Source organism: Xyrauchen texanus, chromosome 24, assembly GCF_025860055.1.
Source record: "Xyrauchen texanus isolate HMW12.3.18 chromosome 24, RBS_HiC_50CHRs, whole genome shotgun sequence".
In the NCBI taxonomy this organism is placed as follows: Eukaryota; Metazoa; Chordata; class Actinopteri; order Cypriniformes; family Catostomidae; genus Xyrauchen; species Xyrauchen texanus.
The window spans coordinates 12,830,903-12,847,306 of NC_068299.1; the positions used below are offsets into that span (position 1 = coordinate 12,830,903).

The window sequence follows — 16,404 nt, forward strand, 5'->3', positions numbered from 1 at the left end:
GAGTTCGTCTGCTTAAAACAACATTTCCCACAATGCTGTTCTTTGCCCTCAATCGCTTGAGTGAACTTAATTTTTTTATCACGACACCGGAAGTCCACAGTGACAGGCGAGAGTGGAAAGTGAAGAGCAGAGAGCTACAGTTGGAAAGTTAAACGTACAGTTTAATGTTCCCTCCAGAGCCGAGCAAATAAGTGAAATATCTTCTCACCATGACATCTATCTCAGAGAATAGTGATATGGAGAAGGTGAGTCATGAAGCAGATCTTTATAATAGAGACAGATCTTATTAATGAAGTATGTTTTAAGAACTTATCCTGCTCGCTTGCTATTTAACCGCCCAACTCTGGTTTGCACTTGATTTAAAGAGATAAACGCATTACGCGATTATTCAATTTACTGTTATTTACGGTATTAAATGTATCTATCTACTTTTTATTTACATTAAAAACAATAATCATTTACCAGTCATTGGCCATGAACTCAGTAGTTTAAAGTTTGTTTTGGTTATATAACGTCTGTTCTGGAGTATTATGGGTTATTTGGTGTAGTAGAATATGTAATTCTTGCACAGTATGAGTCTCATTTCTGTTGGAATGATTTAAGAAAGTTTGTCTCCCTGCTTTTCAAACTTTGTGGTCCTTCATTACTCTTGACTGTGTCAAAGTGTACTGAGCAAATCTATTTAGTAAAGCACGTGACTGAAAAACATCATTTTTATTGTTGTTCCCATGAAACCTGACCTTAATAAGCATAGAATGTAGAGTTAGGCTATTTATTAAAATTGTCTTGATAATAAATAAAAAATAAAAAATGCATTGTCAGTATGTTTGCATTTAAGTTTTCAGTAGTTTTTTTTTTTTTACATCAAAGCCATATAAAAGGCAGACATGTTTTAATTTGTTACAATATAAGTTTTATATAAATCTTGTTTTATTAAGGTGCGCTCCGTATCGGTGGACTTGAACAATGATGCATCTCTTCTCATTGATATCCCTGATGCCCTCTGTGAACGCGACAAAGTCAAATTTACCGTCCACACCAAGGTAACTTGGTTGAATGCCTTGAAAATAAACATTTCAGCAAATTGCTCATACACTGGTGGGCAAAAGTTTGAAATAATGTAAACATTTTGCTCTTATGGAAAGAAATTGGTACTTTTATTCACCAAAGTGCCATTCAACTGATCACAATGTATATTCAGGACACGTGAAAATTAACTATTACAATTTAAACTACTTCAAAGAGTTCTCATAAAAAAATCTCCCTCATGTAGCAATGACAGCTTTGCAGGTCCTTGCCACTCTAGCTGTCAGTTTGTCCAGATAGTCAGGTGACATTTCACCCCACGCTTCCTGTAGCACTTGCCATAGATGTGCCTTGTCGTCACTTCTCACTCACCTTACAGTCTAACTGATCCCACAAAATCTCAATGGAGTTAAGATCCATAACACTCTTTTCCAATTATCTGTTGTCCGATGTCTGTGTATCTTTGCCCACTCCAACATTTTATTTTTTGTTTTTCCATTTCAAAAGTGGCTTTTTCTTTGCAAGTCTTCCCATAAGGCCTGCACCCCTGAGTCTTCTCTTTACTGTTGTACATGAAACTGGTGTTGAGCAGGTAGAATTCAATGAAGTTGTCAGCTGAGGACATGTGAAGCATCTGTTTCTCAAACTAGAGACTTATGGCTTGAGAAAGATTAAAATGTACTTATCCTCTTGTTTAGTTGTATCTGGGCCTTCCAGATCTCTTTCTGTCCTTGTTAGAGCCAGTTGTACACCTTTGTATAAAATCTTTAGTTTTTCTTTTTGGCAATTTCAAGTATTGTATAGCCTTCATTCCTCAAAACAATGATTGACAGACAAGTGTCTAGAGAAAGCTGTTTTTGTTTTTGTTGTTGACATTTTTACCTAATATTGACCTTAAGACAGGCCAGTCTATTGCATACTGCGGCAGCTAAAAAAGTGATTTTCTAGTACTAAAATAGCAATTTAGCATGATTACTCAAGGTTAAGGGGTTGGAGTGATGGCTGCTGGAAATGGGGCCTGTCTAGATTTTTTTTCTCCCCAGTTTGGAATGCCCAATATGCTCTTAAGTCCTCGTGGTGGCATAGTGACTCGCCTCAATTCAGTTGGCGGAGGATGATTCTCAGATGCCTCCGTGTCTGAGACCATCAATCCATGCATCTAATCACGTGGCTTGTTGAGCCCATTACTGGAGGCCCACGCTATACTCCGCAGCATCCACGCACAACCCACCACAGGCCCCACCGAGAGTGAGAACCACACATTAAAGTGACCACTAGGAGGTTACCCCATGTGACTTTACCCTCCCTAGCAACGGCCATTTTGGTTGCTTAGCAGACTTGGCTGGAGTCACTCAGCACACTCTAGATTCGAACTCGCAACTCCAGAGGTGCTAGTAAGCGGTCAATACTCGCTGAGCTACCCAGGCCCCCTGGGCCTGTCTAGGTTTGATAAAAATTTTTATATATTTCAAATAGTAATGGTGCTGTTTTTTTACATCAGTAATGTCCTGACTATACTTTGTGATCAGTTGAATGCCAATTTGGTCAATTAAAGTACCAATTTCTTTCCGAAACAGCAAAATCTGTAAAAAAATTTCAAAACTTTTGCCGCCCGTTGATGTATTATTTAGTAGAGCGTGTAATAATTTAAAATCTCTCAGACTTTCTTTCAATGACTGTGTGCTTTTATTTGTTTTGTCACATTGATTTTATCTAGTCTTTTGCAGTTTTAGATTCATTTTTTGATGCACAACATGACTTTGACTCATATGTTCTTTGCTCCTCACTTCCTCAAAGACCACACTTAGTTCCTTTCAGAAGCCGGAATTTTCTGTGCCGCGGCAGCACGAAGATTTCAACTGGCTCCATGACACAATGGTGGAGACTGAGGACTACGCGGGCCTTATTGTAAATCCAACACCCATGTTCATGTTGTCTAGATTTAAACTCATACACACCCACACTATACAACTGTCAGACAACATGCAAACCACACAGTTTCTCTACTGAACATCAGACTGCATTGTAGACCGTTGGAATAGCCACAAAGCACCTTCAAATGTTGGAGCTGAATTTGAGCCTGTCTCATGTTGAATTGAGTTGGCCAGTAGCAAGTTAACAAGACTAGTGCTTTCCTTCCCCTTCACTTCGTAATGTTCCACAGATCCCTCCTGCCCCACCAAAGCCTGACTTTGAGGGTCCCAGGGAGAAGATGCATAAGCTGGGAGAGGGAGAATCCAGCATGACAAAGGAGGAATATGCCAAAATGAAGCAGGAACTTGAGGCGTGAGTTTAATTCTTTATTATATTTTTGTGTTTTGTCACATCATTCTTATGAGTGTTTGGTATTGTGTTTTTTGCTTTAAATGCACTTAAAGAGATAGAATTTTCATTTTTGGGTAAACTGTCATCATTAACTAACCCTCGTGCCATCCCAGATGTGGATGACTTTCTTTTTTCTGGAGAAAACAAACAAAGAGTTTTTAAAACAGTGGTCTTAAGAAGCAATATGATAGGTATATGGGTGTGAAACAGATCAATATTAAAAAAATTTAATTTTATATTTATATATTATATTTGTATATTTTAAATATATATATATATATATATATATATATATTTTTTTTTAACTTTAATTCTACTTTGACACAACCTTCCTATGCATGTTTTCGAGAGTTTTCTTCAGTTTTTTTTGGCGATTCTTCTTACATAGGAGGAGAATTTATAGTAAAAAAAGGACTTAAATATTAATCTGTTTCTCACCTACACTTATATTATTGCTCCTGAGGACATGGATTTATACAGTGGAGTTGTATGATTGAATTTGATGCTGCCTTTATGTGCTTTTTGGAGCTTCAGAGTTCTGTCCACCATTCACTTGCATTGAATGGACCAAAAGATCTGAGATATTCTTTTAAAAATCTTCATTTGTGTTCAGCAGATAAAATAAAGTTATACACATGAGATGGCATGAATTTGAGTACATGATTAGATCATTTTAATTTGGACTGAATTATCCTTTTAAACTGCAGTCACACTAGAATTTGTGTTCCATTCACTTCCATTCATATGCATGAAAACTTTCATTCGTCACTTTATGGAGGATCTGTCATAGATTTATCTCTTAGCTCAATAGAATATACATTTGGAAGATGCATAGTTTTCAGATGTGTATTTTTTTTGTAGAAAATGTAAGTTATTTTGTTTTGATTAGTAAGATTTTTTTTTATTATAAAGTAATATTATTAAAAGTAATTTCATATGCTCAAACCCTTGCGTGACTGCAGCTTTAATTATTGTATTTTTTTTATTTGTGCATTTAAATCAATTTATCCTCACAGGGAATATCTGGCTGTTTTTAAGAAGACCGTGCAGGTTCATGAAGTTTTTCTACAGCGTCTCTCCTCGCACCCCGTCTTCAGCAAGGACAGAAACTTACAGATATTCCTGGAATTTGACCAGGATGTGAGTGTTCCTCTAACTAGGCCAGTCCTCTCCCCACACCAGGAAACAGAATGACAGTGAGACAGACTGTTGGCTGTGCATATTTCCTGCAAAGCTGCAATGTTGGCAGTTTACAAACAAATAGAGAGATGGTGGAGGCGGGGATAGAACTATAAGGGCCACTTCCTGCTTAGTTCAACATAAAAACAGTCTCTTACTGGACTTCCGTTTTTTGCTGATTCATATATCAGGTGCTACCATAAACCTTAAGTCTTGTATGGCACTGATAAATGTCAGTTATTGCAAGAAAGATAACGCAGAAAACTGACCTTATTGTATGTCAGCCAATCATGATAAAGAGTGTGGTTCTGTATTCTGATTGGTTCAAAGCATGCTTGACTATCCACTGTTCTCATTGTTTGTATAGCTCAGCGTGAGGAGGAAAAATGCCAAGGAAATGTTTGGTGGATTTTTTAAGATCATGGTAAAGAGTGCTGATGAGGTCCTCATGTCAGGGGTCAAGGTCAGTGTATAAATGAACTCTCCATGGGTGTTTGTCAACTCAAAAAAGGCAGCAGTGTTCTTTCTCAGTATATGGCTGATTGATAATTACAATGATTTAATTTAATCTCTTTGTTTTGCAGGAGGTTGATGAGTTTTTTGAACAGGAGAAGACTTTTCTATTGGATTATTCGAACAAAATCAAAGATGCCACTGCTAAGGCTGAGAAAATGACCAGTTCACACAAAAGTGAGACCATTTCATTCACATGAATTCGGCAGCTTACATTTTGACTCTAATTGATCAATTCTAACTAAGAGATATTCATATGAATTAGTTAACGCTTACTTTTCCGTTATTGTCTTCTCTAAGATGTTGCTGATGATTATAATCATATTTCTGCTGCTCTGAGCAGCACTGCTGCAGACAACAACACTGCCTTGAAAAAGTGAGAAATTTATTATGCATTAAAGAAAGAAATCGAACTGTTTGATACGTTGTGCAACATTTTCTTGGTAGTAGCGAACAGTTCTATACCGTTATATCTGAAATATAGCGTATATTTAGTCTTTAAATGTGCATTTTTAATATAGGCTCAAGGTTCAACAATAAGTATTTTTTCCTGCTAGACCATATTTAAATTGTTTACATGCCCTGCTGACATTTTCAATGCCTTGCCTACATTTAATTTTTAGAAAATACATAAGTAAACCCACCTATTAGGGGACCTGGGTAGCTCAGCGAGTATTGACGCTGACTACCACCCCTGGAGTTGCGAGCTCAAATCCAGAGTGTGCTGAGTGACTCCAGCCAGGTCTCCTAGGCAACCAAATTGTCCCAGTTGCTAGGGAGGGTAGAGTCACTTGGGGTAACCTTCTCCTGGTCGCGATTAGGGGTTCTCGCTCTCAATGGGGCACGTGGTAAGTTGTGCGTGGATCGCGGAGAGTAGCATGATCCTCCACATGTTGAGTCTCCACAGTGTCATGCACAGCAAGCCACGTGATGAGATGTGCGGATTGATTGTCTCCGAAGCAGAGGCAACTGAGACTTGTTCTCCGCCACCCGGATTGAGGTGAGTAACAGCGTCACCACAAGGACCTAGTAACTAGTGGGAATTGGGCATTCCAAAATTTGGAGGAACAGGGATAAAATAATAATATTATTTTCAGAGGCACATATTAAATTCAGAGGTGCAAGTTATGGCAAACATTTTTCTACAAATAATGTATTAGATTTTTAATGTATAATAATATCTGTAATTATAAAACTTTAATGTAGCTCCATGAAATCCTTAATGTTGAATCCTATCTCTGAAAAGAAAAAAAAATGTTGAGAGGAAATATAAGCCATCATTGTTAGATTTCTAATGTTTGTACTTTTTGTTCTCCTTCTAGGCACTTAGAAACATTTGCTGACATGTTTGACAAGCTTAGAGTGAGTATCTCTATAGGAGTTCTTACTAATCACGCTGTGGCCACCTTAAGATCATGCTATGAAAGTTATAATTGTGTAGCACTTTATGTTTGACTGTGTGTTTTGCAGAAAGTAGAGGATAGGGTGGCGTCTGATCAAGAGCTCAAGCTGACAGAACTTTTGAGATATTACACAAGGGACATTCAAGCTGCCAAGGTTTGGTTTAATTCTTTAATACATTGGTTTGAAGTTTGTTTTTTTACTGTTTAACATACATCAGAGTTACTGCATAAATACTCATGTAAATGGACACAAAACTATTTCTACAAGTTTGATGTAATTTAGTTATCATTCAAACCAGCATAACATTTGTAATACTGTCATATTGGTTCAAGTGAGTAGTTTTTAATTAATTAGCTGGCAGCTCCATTATAAAGGGTTAAAACGCCAAAATTTTAACAGTTGTGTAATATTGGTTATTGGTCTTAGCCCAGAAATTCCATATTGGTGCATCCCTAATATATACATTTTTAAGAACATCCATTAAGAAATTAAATTGGGTAAATCTGTATTTCATGTTGACTTCAATGCTCAAAAGTAGAATTTTAGCCCTAGTTAGAAAACATTTTGGGACTTGCTTTTCAGGAAACTGTTCTAGCTAGTTCAAACAGAAAAAGGTGTTTAATTCAGTCTTTGCAGATGCAAAACCCAGATACCAACCAAGTGTTTTATGATCTATTTTTATATACTTATTCTAAGAATGAGTTAATTGTAAACCAACAACACTTAAATAGCTGTGTTATTTTGATTATAGCTTGAGCAATAACACATTCAATTTCCTTCAGGACCTTTTATACAGACGTGCTCGGTCACTTGCCGATTACGAGAATTCCAATAAAGCTCTTGACAAGGCTCGTCTGAAGGGTAAGGACATCGCACAGGCTGAAGAGCACCAGAGGCAGTGCATGCAGAAGTTTGACAAGCTTTCTGAGTCTGGCAAGAAAGGTATGTCTTATGGTCATTTTAAATGATCCAAATGGTCTGAGTTAACAGTGTATGAAGAGTTATAAGGTGGTGTGGTTATCTGGACCGGTAACCAAAATGTGGTAGGTTCACCATTCTGCGAGACACTTGAAATTGGTAACTTGTGATGAATGATTGTAAGTGGTTACATACTAATGTAGATTTGCTGTGTCTGTAGAGCTCACCTGCTTCAAGGCGAGGCGTGTAGTGGCCTTTCGTAAAAACTTGGTCGAGATGACCGAGTTGGAGATAAAACATGCCAAGGTGAGAATGACGATACTTTTTTTTTTTCTAGTTTTGCTTGACTCTAAAATATTTGATAGGCTAAAATTGCTCTTTGTTAGTGCCATCTCTTTAAAATTGTATTTTAAATTGATGTGGACAACTTTTCCATGACAACTGGAAATTGATTGATTAAAAGGAGTTGGAACCCTGATTTTTGGTTTGGCACAATATATTGACTTTCTCCCATTTGTTTTCTCTCTCTTTGACCCTCATCACAGAACAGTGTGTCCCTTCTGCAGGGCAGCATTGAGATGCTGAAAAGAAACTGACCTACACGTTGGCGTCACTGGACAATGCTGAGCACTTCAAATTGTTACTGACCTATTAGAGGGGAACCTCAGTAACCACTCTAAAAACGTGAAATAGTGCCACCACCAGCACAACGTCACTACCATGTTTACACTTTTCTGTATTGTGCTTCTCCCCTCTTTACAGCCCGTATCTTGCAACGTCAAACTGACGGCAGTGACTCCTTCCATGAACAACACTTAAAACCTCTCCCATTTATTTGTCTCCATTTGGAGTTATCAATAACACAAATACCTGTGTTATCACCCCACTCTTTTTGAAGTATTTTGTTTTGCTTGCATTACCTGAGATGTTTTCTTCTGATTACGCAGACATTAATAACAGATGAATTAAAAATGTATTGCTTTAGTGAATGTGCTATGATTACACCAGTAGTAACTTGGAAAATCATTCAGTTGTTGTTCTGTTTTTGACTGCAGTTTTGTACCTCTAAATGTGATTATTAATCTGCTTTTTCTGTCACACTGGAAAATTGATTGTTTATGATTAGTTCTATTATCTGTCATATAAAGTTGGCGGGGAAACCGTTCAGTTTAAACCTCAGCAGAAGTGTTATGTTGAATATTTGTCATATATGCTGACAGATCTCCTCTAAATATGGTGAATAAACATTCCTCATAACCATTTTTCTATTCAAGAAAGTTTTAGCCAAAGAAATCACCCAATGTCACACATTACTTGGGGGGGATAGAAGTCTTAAGGGAATGTTGACATTCCTTAATGATCAAATTGAGTGTAAGATTACCCGTTGCCATGGTCAAAACAGCACTTTCTCATTACATCTGTCTTTTGTTGTCTGATACTTTTGTCTTAATGTAAAATTGCATGCAAACCCTGATGCCTTCAGTGTTTAAAAGGATGCAATAAGCAGTTCCCCACACATGAGCTGTGCGTTTTCAAAAATTTCGCTTTCAGGAGACTGAAGACAAATTCACTATACAGTAGCCTATTTGCTTTGTTTTCTTCCACACCCTTCCTCTAAATGAAAATCATTATTCCTTATTCAATTTTTTGTTTGTTTTTTGCTTGACTGTTTCTTCTCTTGTTGTTGTTACTGAAATCAACAGTCTAAAACTGCATTCAATGGACCAAAATTTGTGTAAAGTTTGGTTTGATGTAAAACCACATGCATTTGCATGCTATTCTGATACATGTTTTGTAAAAGCACTATTGCAATCATGTACAAGCACAGGTAGTCCAAAAATAGATACATTTTATAAATGAATGTACAGATGGAAAGTCTTTTCATATGGAGTATCATTTTTATGAAAACTTGCAATAATGAAATTAAATATGCCCTGCTTTCCCATTTCTGCCTTTTTTATGTCTCTGCCATATTTGTCTAGTATTGTTTTTTATTTTTTATTTTTTCACCGGAGGGTGGCAGTAATAGATAGTTGTAGCTTGCCATAAGAAATACTAAAATCAGGCATCAGTTGAGACATAAAAGATCTCTGTCTAGGACCCACAAGGCAACACATTACTGCTAAAAGAAGCAATAGCTCCTTGCACTTGTAGGATTAGATTCCTTCTGAACTGGGCTGTTGATCAGAGCATTAATAGGATGGTGTGCATTTACTCCATTGACTTCCTCATCGGCCTTTGCCCAAAAGCACAAATTGATGTTTTTATCAGTCTTCCTTCTGCCAAGAAAAGTGTTGCACTGACTGCCAGAGATACTGTCAGGTTTTTAGCTGTATAGGATGTAGTATTATTACAGGTTCCAATTATTTGTCAATGAGAAGAGGAACTTCATAATGGGATTATGTTTCCTTGTCAAAAGGCCGCTGCAGACCATCACTCAGGCCTCATAGCTTACTCACCTTGGTTGATATTTAGCTGTCTGGGGTTGGGTAGCATTTTTATTACTTTTTCCAAGGGGCTGTAAATATTCTGCAAAATACTGTATGCAAAGTCTTGTTTAAGAAAGTGTAAATTTTTTTAGAGAAGAAAATTCAAACTTTATGTAAACCCACAATCTTTTGTAGGACGTTACTCAGATAGTGATCTACAATTGTTTACTGTAGGTTTTACCTGTAGGCTGATTGAAGTTGAAAGAGAGGGCCTTCTCAATTATCCTTAGTCGTCACTTTAAGATTTGCCCCTAAATTTGGGCATCATTGCCCAAGGTCTTTAACCTTTTCAGGCCAATGACTCTGAATAGAGAGACAAATAAGTGATCCCATATTATATATTGTATAAAATTGCTTTGCATTCATTTTTTTCACACTAAATTCAGAAATATTTGTCTGAGATCAAAAATGAATTGTCGAACCCTCTGCTGAACCCCTTGTTGAAGACCCCTGCATTTGTCTATGGTCAATCATGTCCCTGATTTCATGAGAGAAACATTAGTCACAAATAACTATTTTTAGAGTTTCCAGTAATGCTTTTTGTGAGAATCTTGGTGAAATGTGAACTGGCTATTAAGTCATATGGGCTACATCTATGGTCTTTTTTGGAGTTTCACTCCATTGTCAATATGTATTTTCATTGTATACAAAAGAGCAATGTAAACATTCAGCTAAACTTCTCCTTTGACCAACTTCCATGGAAGAAAACTGGTAAAATTCTCCATCTTCTGTTTGACTTCAGTTATTAGAATACTGAAAAGGAGTTTTCACAGCATGATTGTTGGGTCTGTTTTTTTCCATTCAGCCATTCAGGCTGATCAGTGGTTTACTGATGTGATGTAATGCCTATGACTTATCATAACTGGCTAACCGTCCAAGTGCTGATGCAAGAACTTCATGACAGGCCACTGTGCTATGCTCTGCCAAGAAACAAAATTGAAATGAATTGATTACATCGGTGGAGAGCGAAGCCAGACTCTCAAACAAGCGTACTGAAGTTGGAAAATGTTCTCATTGCAGACAGGATATTGGTCAGCTCTTCCAAAACCACAATAAATATGGCTGATGTCAGCAGTTGAGGTGGAAATTTAGTGGTTTTGCTAAAATGGGATGATAAAATTAGCTACATATTCACACACACTTAAACACTTATGCATATAGTGTATTAAGTGTGGCTCTTAAAATAGCAGCCACATCCATTATAAATATGTATGTGTGTGTGTGTGTGTGTGTGTGTGTGTGTGTGTGTGTGTGTGTGTGTTATCACTTTGTGGGGACCAAATGTCCCCATAAGGATAGTCAAATCTGAAATTGTTGACGTTGTGGGGACAGTTTGTCCGTCCCCATGAGGAAAACAGCTTATAAATCATACAAAATTAGGTTTTTTGAAAAATTTAAAAATGTAGAAAGTTTTCTGTGAGGGTTAGGTTTAGGGGTAGGGTTAGGATTATATAAAGTTTGTACAGTATAAAAACCATTATGTCTATTGAGAGTTCCCATAAAACATGGAAACCCAACATGTGTGTGTGTGTGTGTGTGTGTGTGTGTGTGTGTGTGTGTGTGTGTGTGTGTGCGTGTTTTTGTGATTTACGAGGACAATTTTGTAAGTTACAAATTAGTAATTACAATGGTATTATGTTATAAATGTGATTTATGAGGACATTTCTAGTGTCCCCATAATTCAAATCGCTTAAAAATCATACTAAACAATGTTTTATTGAAAATGTAAAAATGCAGAAAGTTTTCTGTGAGGGTTAGGTTTAGGGGTAGGGTTAGGTTTAGAGGATAGAATCTATAGTTTATACAGTATAAAAGTCATTATGTCTATGGAAAGTCCTCATAATGATAGGTAGACCAACATGTGTGTGTGTGTGTGTGTGTGTGTGTGTGTGTGTGTGTGTGTGTGTGTGTGTGTGTGTGTGTGTGTGTGTGTAATAAGTGCGGGAGCGCAACTGATGGCACTGGCAAGACAGACAGTCCGTCTAATCTGATCCACCAATCAGAACGATCATTTCAGACGCTATTGGATATTTGCTAACCAATCATAGTTTCCGTTCAGTATGGCGGGATATTTCCAGCGTCTAATGTCAATGTACAATGTGCCGTTGGTGTAATTGTAAATTTCCCTGCTAAACTATACTTAAATGTAACTTATGTAATTAAACTTTGTGAAAACCCGTGCTAGTTTTTGAAGCTCTTCGCAGATGTTGGATAACTGGGTCTCGTAATTATATCGGTGGTGCCTTTTTCTCGTAATATCAAATCATTTCAATTTATATTTCTAAGTAGGAAAACAATGTCACTATACACAGAAAAGCACATTATAGTACACAAATAAAACGAATAACCATTAAAGCTATATATGTTAAAATATGTGTACAATGCTTAACGGTTTATTGTGTATTATGTATGTATTCGTTTATTAATTAGAGTAATTTTAAAGTTGCACTGAGAAGAGTCCAGTGTGCCATAATGCTAACTTAAAGTCATAATTTCCCTCTTATTGTACAAGACATATCATAACCCCATTTAAATAATTAAATCAAAACAACAACACTTTAATCATATGAGTTAAGCTTACTTATAACTAGTTAACATTACTTAAAAAAATTACGTTCAGTTTACTTAAGCCAAATAAGTATGTTTACATGCAAACATGCAAACCGTTTGCCTTAGAGTACTTTTGCCTTAGACTATAATTTAGACATTTCCTGAAGTGAAAACACTGTGTCTCTGAGGTGCTTTCAAAACATTGCTCTTTTTGTTTGAGCATCCCAAAACAGCAACATTAGTTTAACCAATAGCGTGAATTTCAGGCGGGACTACCTGTTTGTCAGACCATTGCAAGACAGTGAGTGTTTGCCTTTTACAAAAACAGTGGCAAGATGCAATGTTTGTGCAGAAATTATACACGTCACCTTTAAGTTTTGTGGCTGACACTGATGTTTAAAATATAAGTTGATTGACAGTTTAATGTTTGAACTTCTTTTCCTGTTGCATGAAAAATACTTAGATCTTGTGAAATGAACCAGAGGAACAGAGTGCAGGGCTGCTTTTGATGATTTATGGTTGTTAGTCACAGGATATTGCCACAAACCATGAAGCGTGGACCACTAGAAACACTATTGATTAAACTTTAGGACTGCAGTGCAGTACTCCAAGATGCTCTCGAAAGTCAATGGAGAACATCTGCTCTGGTTCCCACCCTCTGAGTGTGAAAGCAAGAGTGTTGGTTAGGGCAGAGTGCACACTTGGTAACACTTCACTGCTGATGCTGTTCAGGAGCACCAAACACCACAAAGTACCAAACGAAACAATGCACAAACATTGAATTTATAGGTTTGATGAAGGTTCAGCAAACCATGTGTTTCTGGTTGTGTTTAGTACTTTCTTCTCTTCATACTGTATATACTTCTGAAGCATCCCAATGTTAGACACAAGTGGCTGGCGTTTATTTTTATCAAGGTCCCTGATCATTTCAGCCCAACCTTCACATTTTGAGTGGCAATTTTCAGCTCAGATTGTTATATGAATTGGCTCTGAGAGAGCTGGTTATAATGCCCAGGCTTCAATGAATCCTGTGTAATTTTCTAAACCTTCTATACTTATGTGAACCAGACCAGTTTGTACACTTCTCTGGGAATAGTTGTAGAAGCAGTTATGTTTAATCTGGACAGAAATCAAACACTGTGGTAACAGCTGAGGAACTTGCCACCGTGCTGTCATTTATAGATTATATAAGGTTCTGGGATCTGTGCAGTATAACAATCCAAAAGGCTTACAAATCATTCACTGTACATGCTTTGTCTAAATGTCTTTTCGAATCAAATAAAAATTGTGGATGTGTTTTATAATGGCCTCCTGGTGTAGCTTTCTCTGATAACTACTTTGCTAAACATGTGCTGCTCAACAGCTTTGACTTTCTCACTCACTTCGCAAACAGTCCACGTTGACTTGACCTCGACTGGTTAAACAAGAAATCAATGAGTCAGCAATGAAACTGCAGTTCCATGCCAGGTTTTTAAACATTTAATTTTCATTCATATGGGGCCTGTTGTAAAACTCACTACAATAATGAAGCAATTACATTTTGTGGCCACTTCTTGTGTGTCCTAAGGTTGAATAAACATTTGGAATGATTAAATACAGGGTATTTATCGAGGTGTTTATCTGATATGAATGCACTGTGTTTTCTGTTACAAATTTATGGACTATTTCACTAGGTCAATCTTTGTTTTTCTGCAACAGTATATGTCTTGTAGTATAAATCTTGCACAAATTCTCTTATATCCATGTGCTGTTTAATATGTGTGAACTGATCTGTTATACATGTGACAGGTGTACCTGACAGAGAGTATTATGCAACTATGTAGGAAGTAAAGGAAATGAAGTGAATAAAATATCTCCGTCATGCATAGTATTGACACATGTCTATAAAGAATATTCTGTGCATGTTATAGAGCACTGCAAAGAAAAGACATTTTCTCAAATTACAATGACAAAACATTTAACCTGGAAAGCAATTAAATGTTAACCAAAGCATGATGCACACGTGGCAGATTGTAATTTTGTTGGTGCTCTCTGGAAATATTGTCTTGAGAGAGGCAAGGTGTAACACTGAGTGCGTGTAAATGTGCTCTATATGGTATCCTAATTGTTATTGGACCAGTGTGACCTTTTTTAATGCCTCTTAAATGATACCGTGGGCACTGTTACAGTACATAGTTCTTTGGCACAATAAAGATAATAAGTGTGGAATATATTCATGCAATTCTCAAATTCTTGAAATGAACTGTTAATGATGCATTTTATTTAGTTTTCAGTGTTTTACATATTGCAATTAAATATGTAAGTATTATCAATAAAGTAACTATGATTTTTTTATATTTAAGGTTTGATGTATTGAAATGTACTATATGATCATTAAACATTTCTACTATGGTTGTAATCCAAATGTTTGCAGATGTAAACCACACCCACTGCTGAATGTGACACCACACACCTGACACATAAACCACACCAAAGAATAACCTTTCAAAAGTAAATAGTTTGTGTGTGTGTGTGTGTGGTCTACATTCAACAAAAAGCTCTATATTAATGGGTGTCATGGGATGAGCATAAAACACAAATGATCTTAAGAGAAGCCTATAGTCAATAAATTTAAAGACACTGTGTTCTTAAAATTAAAGACGCAATGCAGCATGAAAGCCAGTCTAAAATAAGCATGCTCTAACCCACCTCATAGCAACCTTTAACTTTCAGGGGGGTTGTGCCACCTCGCCCACATCAAACACCATCGTTTTAGTGCAGTGGGTGGACTTAGACGGTCCCGTAGGCAAATATGCTGCGAACTTCAAACATGTAACTACCCTGCTTAGAATTAACAGTCTGCCCATGAAAACGTCTCCTTAATAGAAGCAAAAGAACAAAATTCAATAAAAGTAAAATAAAACAAAAATGATGATAATAGCGCCGTACAGTAGGGGTGATCAAAAGATAATCAAAGATAATCAAATCACAAAATAAGATGTGCCCCCATGTACAGTCTTCATACATACATACATACGCCCAAAATATGATTTAAAAGAGCTTTTCACTCTGAAACGAAAGATCGTGATGCTGTCATCGGTGGCTAATTTCTGATTTCAATAGATAAGAGGCGAACACGACTTTTACAACGAATTTGCGCAAGGAATTCGTGTTCAGGTAACAATATGACTATAGGTCATAGCAGATACACAGTTTTATATCTGGTTAGTCTGATATGTGGGTATGACTTGGTGAAATGAATTGTCTTCTGTGAATTAGATAGACAAGTTACAGTATAGGCTAAATGGTGCGTTTTGAATTTGAACTCTGCAGAACTGTATTGCAAAAGGCTCTGGTATGATCTGGGCCCCAATATCGAAATATTGATCTTAGTTTTAAGACTGTTTTCTAGTTTGGCATGGTCAGTAATCCATCACTGATGTCAGAGATGAAGAGGAGATGAGGATGATGAGCCAATAGCCTATACAGACGAATTTAATGCACTGCAGGAAGTTATTGACATTTATCCTTCTCTCTCTCTGACGTATGTATTGTGATATCAAATGATCATAAAGTTGATCACAGATCTGCTTTAATTAAATAAATAAACAAGGGGTGCAGATGATCAGATACTCTATATCAGCCTACTGTATATCTATATGCATTTATGTGCACTTTGTATCCCCAGTGAAAAGCATTGTGCGTTGTCAGTTGCCATGGGGTTGGTTTGGTGGCTCAAAATGTGGCCCCTATGAAATTCCACATGCAAAAAAAATAAAATAAAAATAATAATAATAATAATTCACATGAAAAGAACCTTTCAAACCTTAACTATGTGGTTCAAAAATAATATCCCTTAACCTGGGTATTAAAAAAAATAATAAATAATTTTTTTAGCAGATGCTTTTATCCAAAGTGACTCAAAATGTAATCTAGTAAATAAAGTAAATAGAGGGATATATAAAAAATGAATTCTTAAGAATGCATTAAAAAACAACTGCAACTGATAATGAAAGAGGGA

General features: G+C 36.6%; 1 protein-coding gene across 1 annotated transcript; it reads left to right on the top strand.

Moving 5' to 3' along the window:
* The first annotated feature begins 105 nt into the window (after positions 1-105).
* LOC127618288 (sorting nexin-5-like) lies at positions 106-9,304 on the top strand. The gene is made up of 13 exons (XM_052090667.1): positions 106-245; positions 939-1,043; positions 2,824-2,934; positions 3,191-3,312; positions 4,368-4,491; positions 4,898-4,993; positions 5,115-5,220; positions 5,344-5,419; positions 6,366-6,405; positions 6,514-6,600; positions 7,230-7,389; positions 7,586-7,671; positions 7,911-9,304. Exons 1-13 carry the CDS (start codon positions 210-212, stop codon positions 7,959-7,961), a joined length of 1,200 nt encoding a protein of 399 aa, XP_051946627.1. The 5' UTR covers positions 106-209; the 3' UTR covers positions 7,962-9,304.
* Positions 9,305-16,404: the final 7,100 nt, after the last annotated feature.

Bases quoted from the DNA above. Each gene is read 5' to 3' on its own strand.
- LOC127618288 (XM_052090667.1), top strand. From the start codon at position 210: ATGACATCTATCTCAGAGAATAGTGATATGGAGAAG. The intron at 3,313-4,367 runs GTGAGTTTAATT...TTATCCTCACAG, and splicing joins ATGAAGCAGGAACTTGAGGC to GGAATATCTGGCTGTTTTTA. The intron at 4,994-5,114 runs GTCAGTGTATAA...TTTGTTTTGCAG, and splicing joins TCCTCATGTCAGGGGTCAAG to GAGGTTGATGAGTTTTTTGA.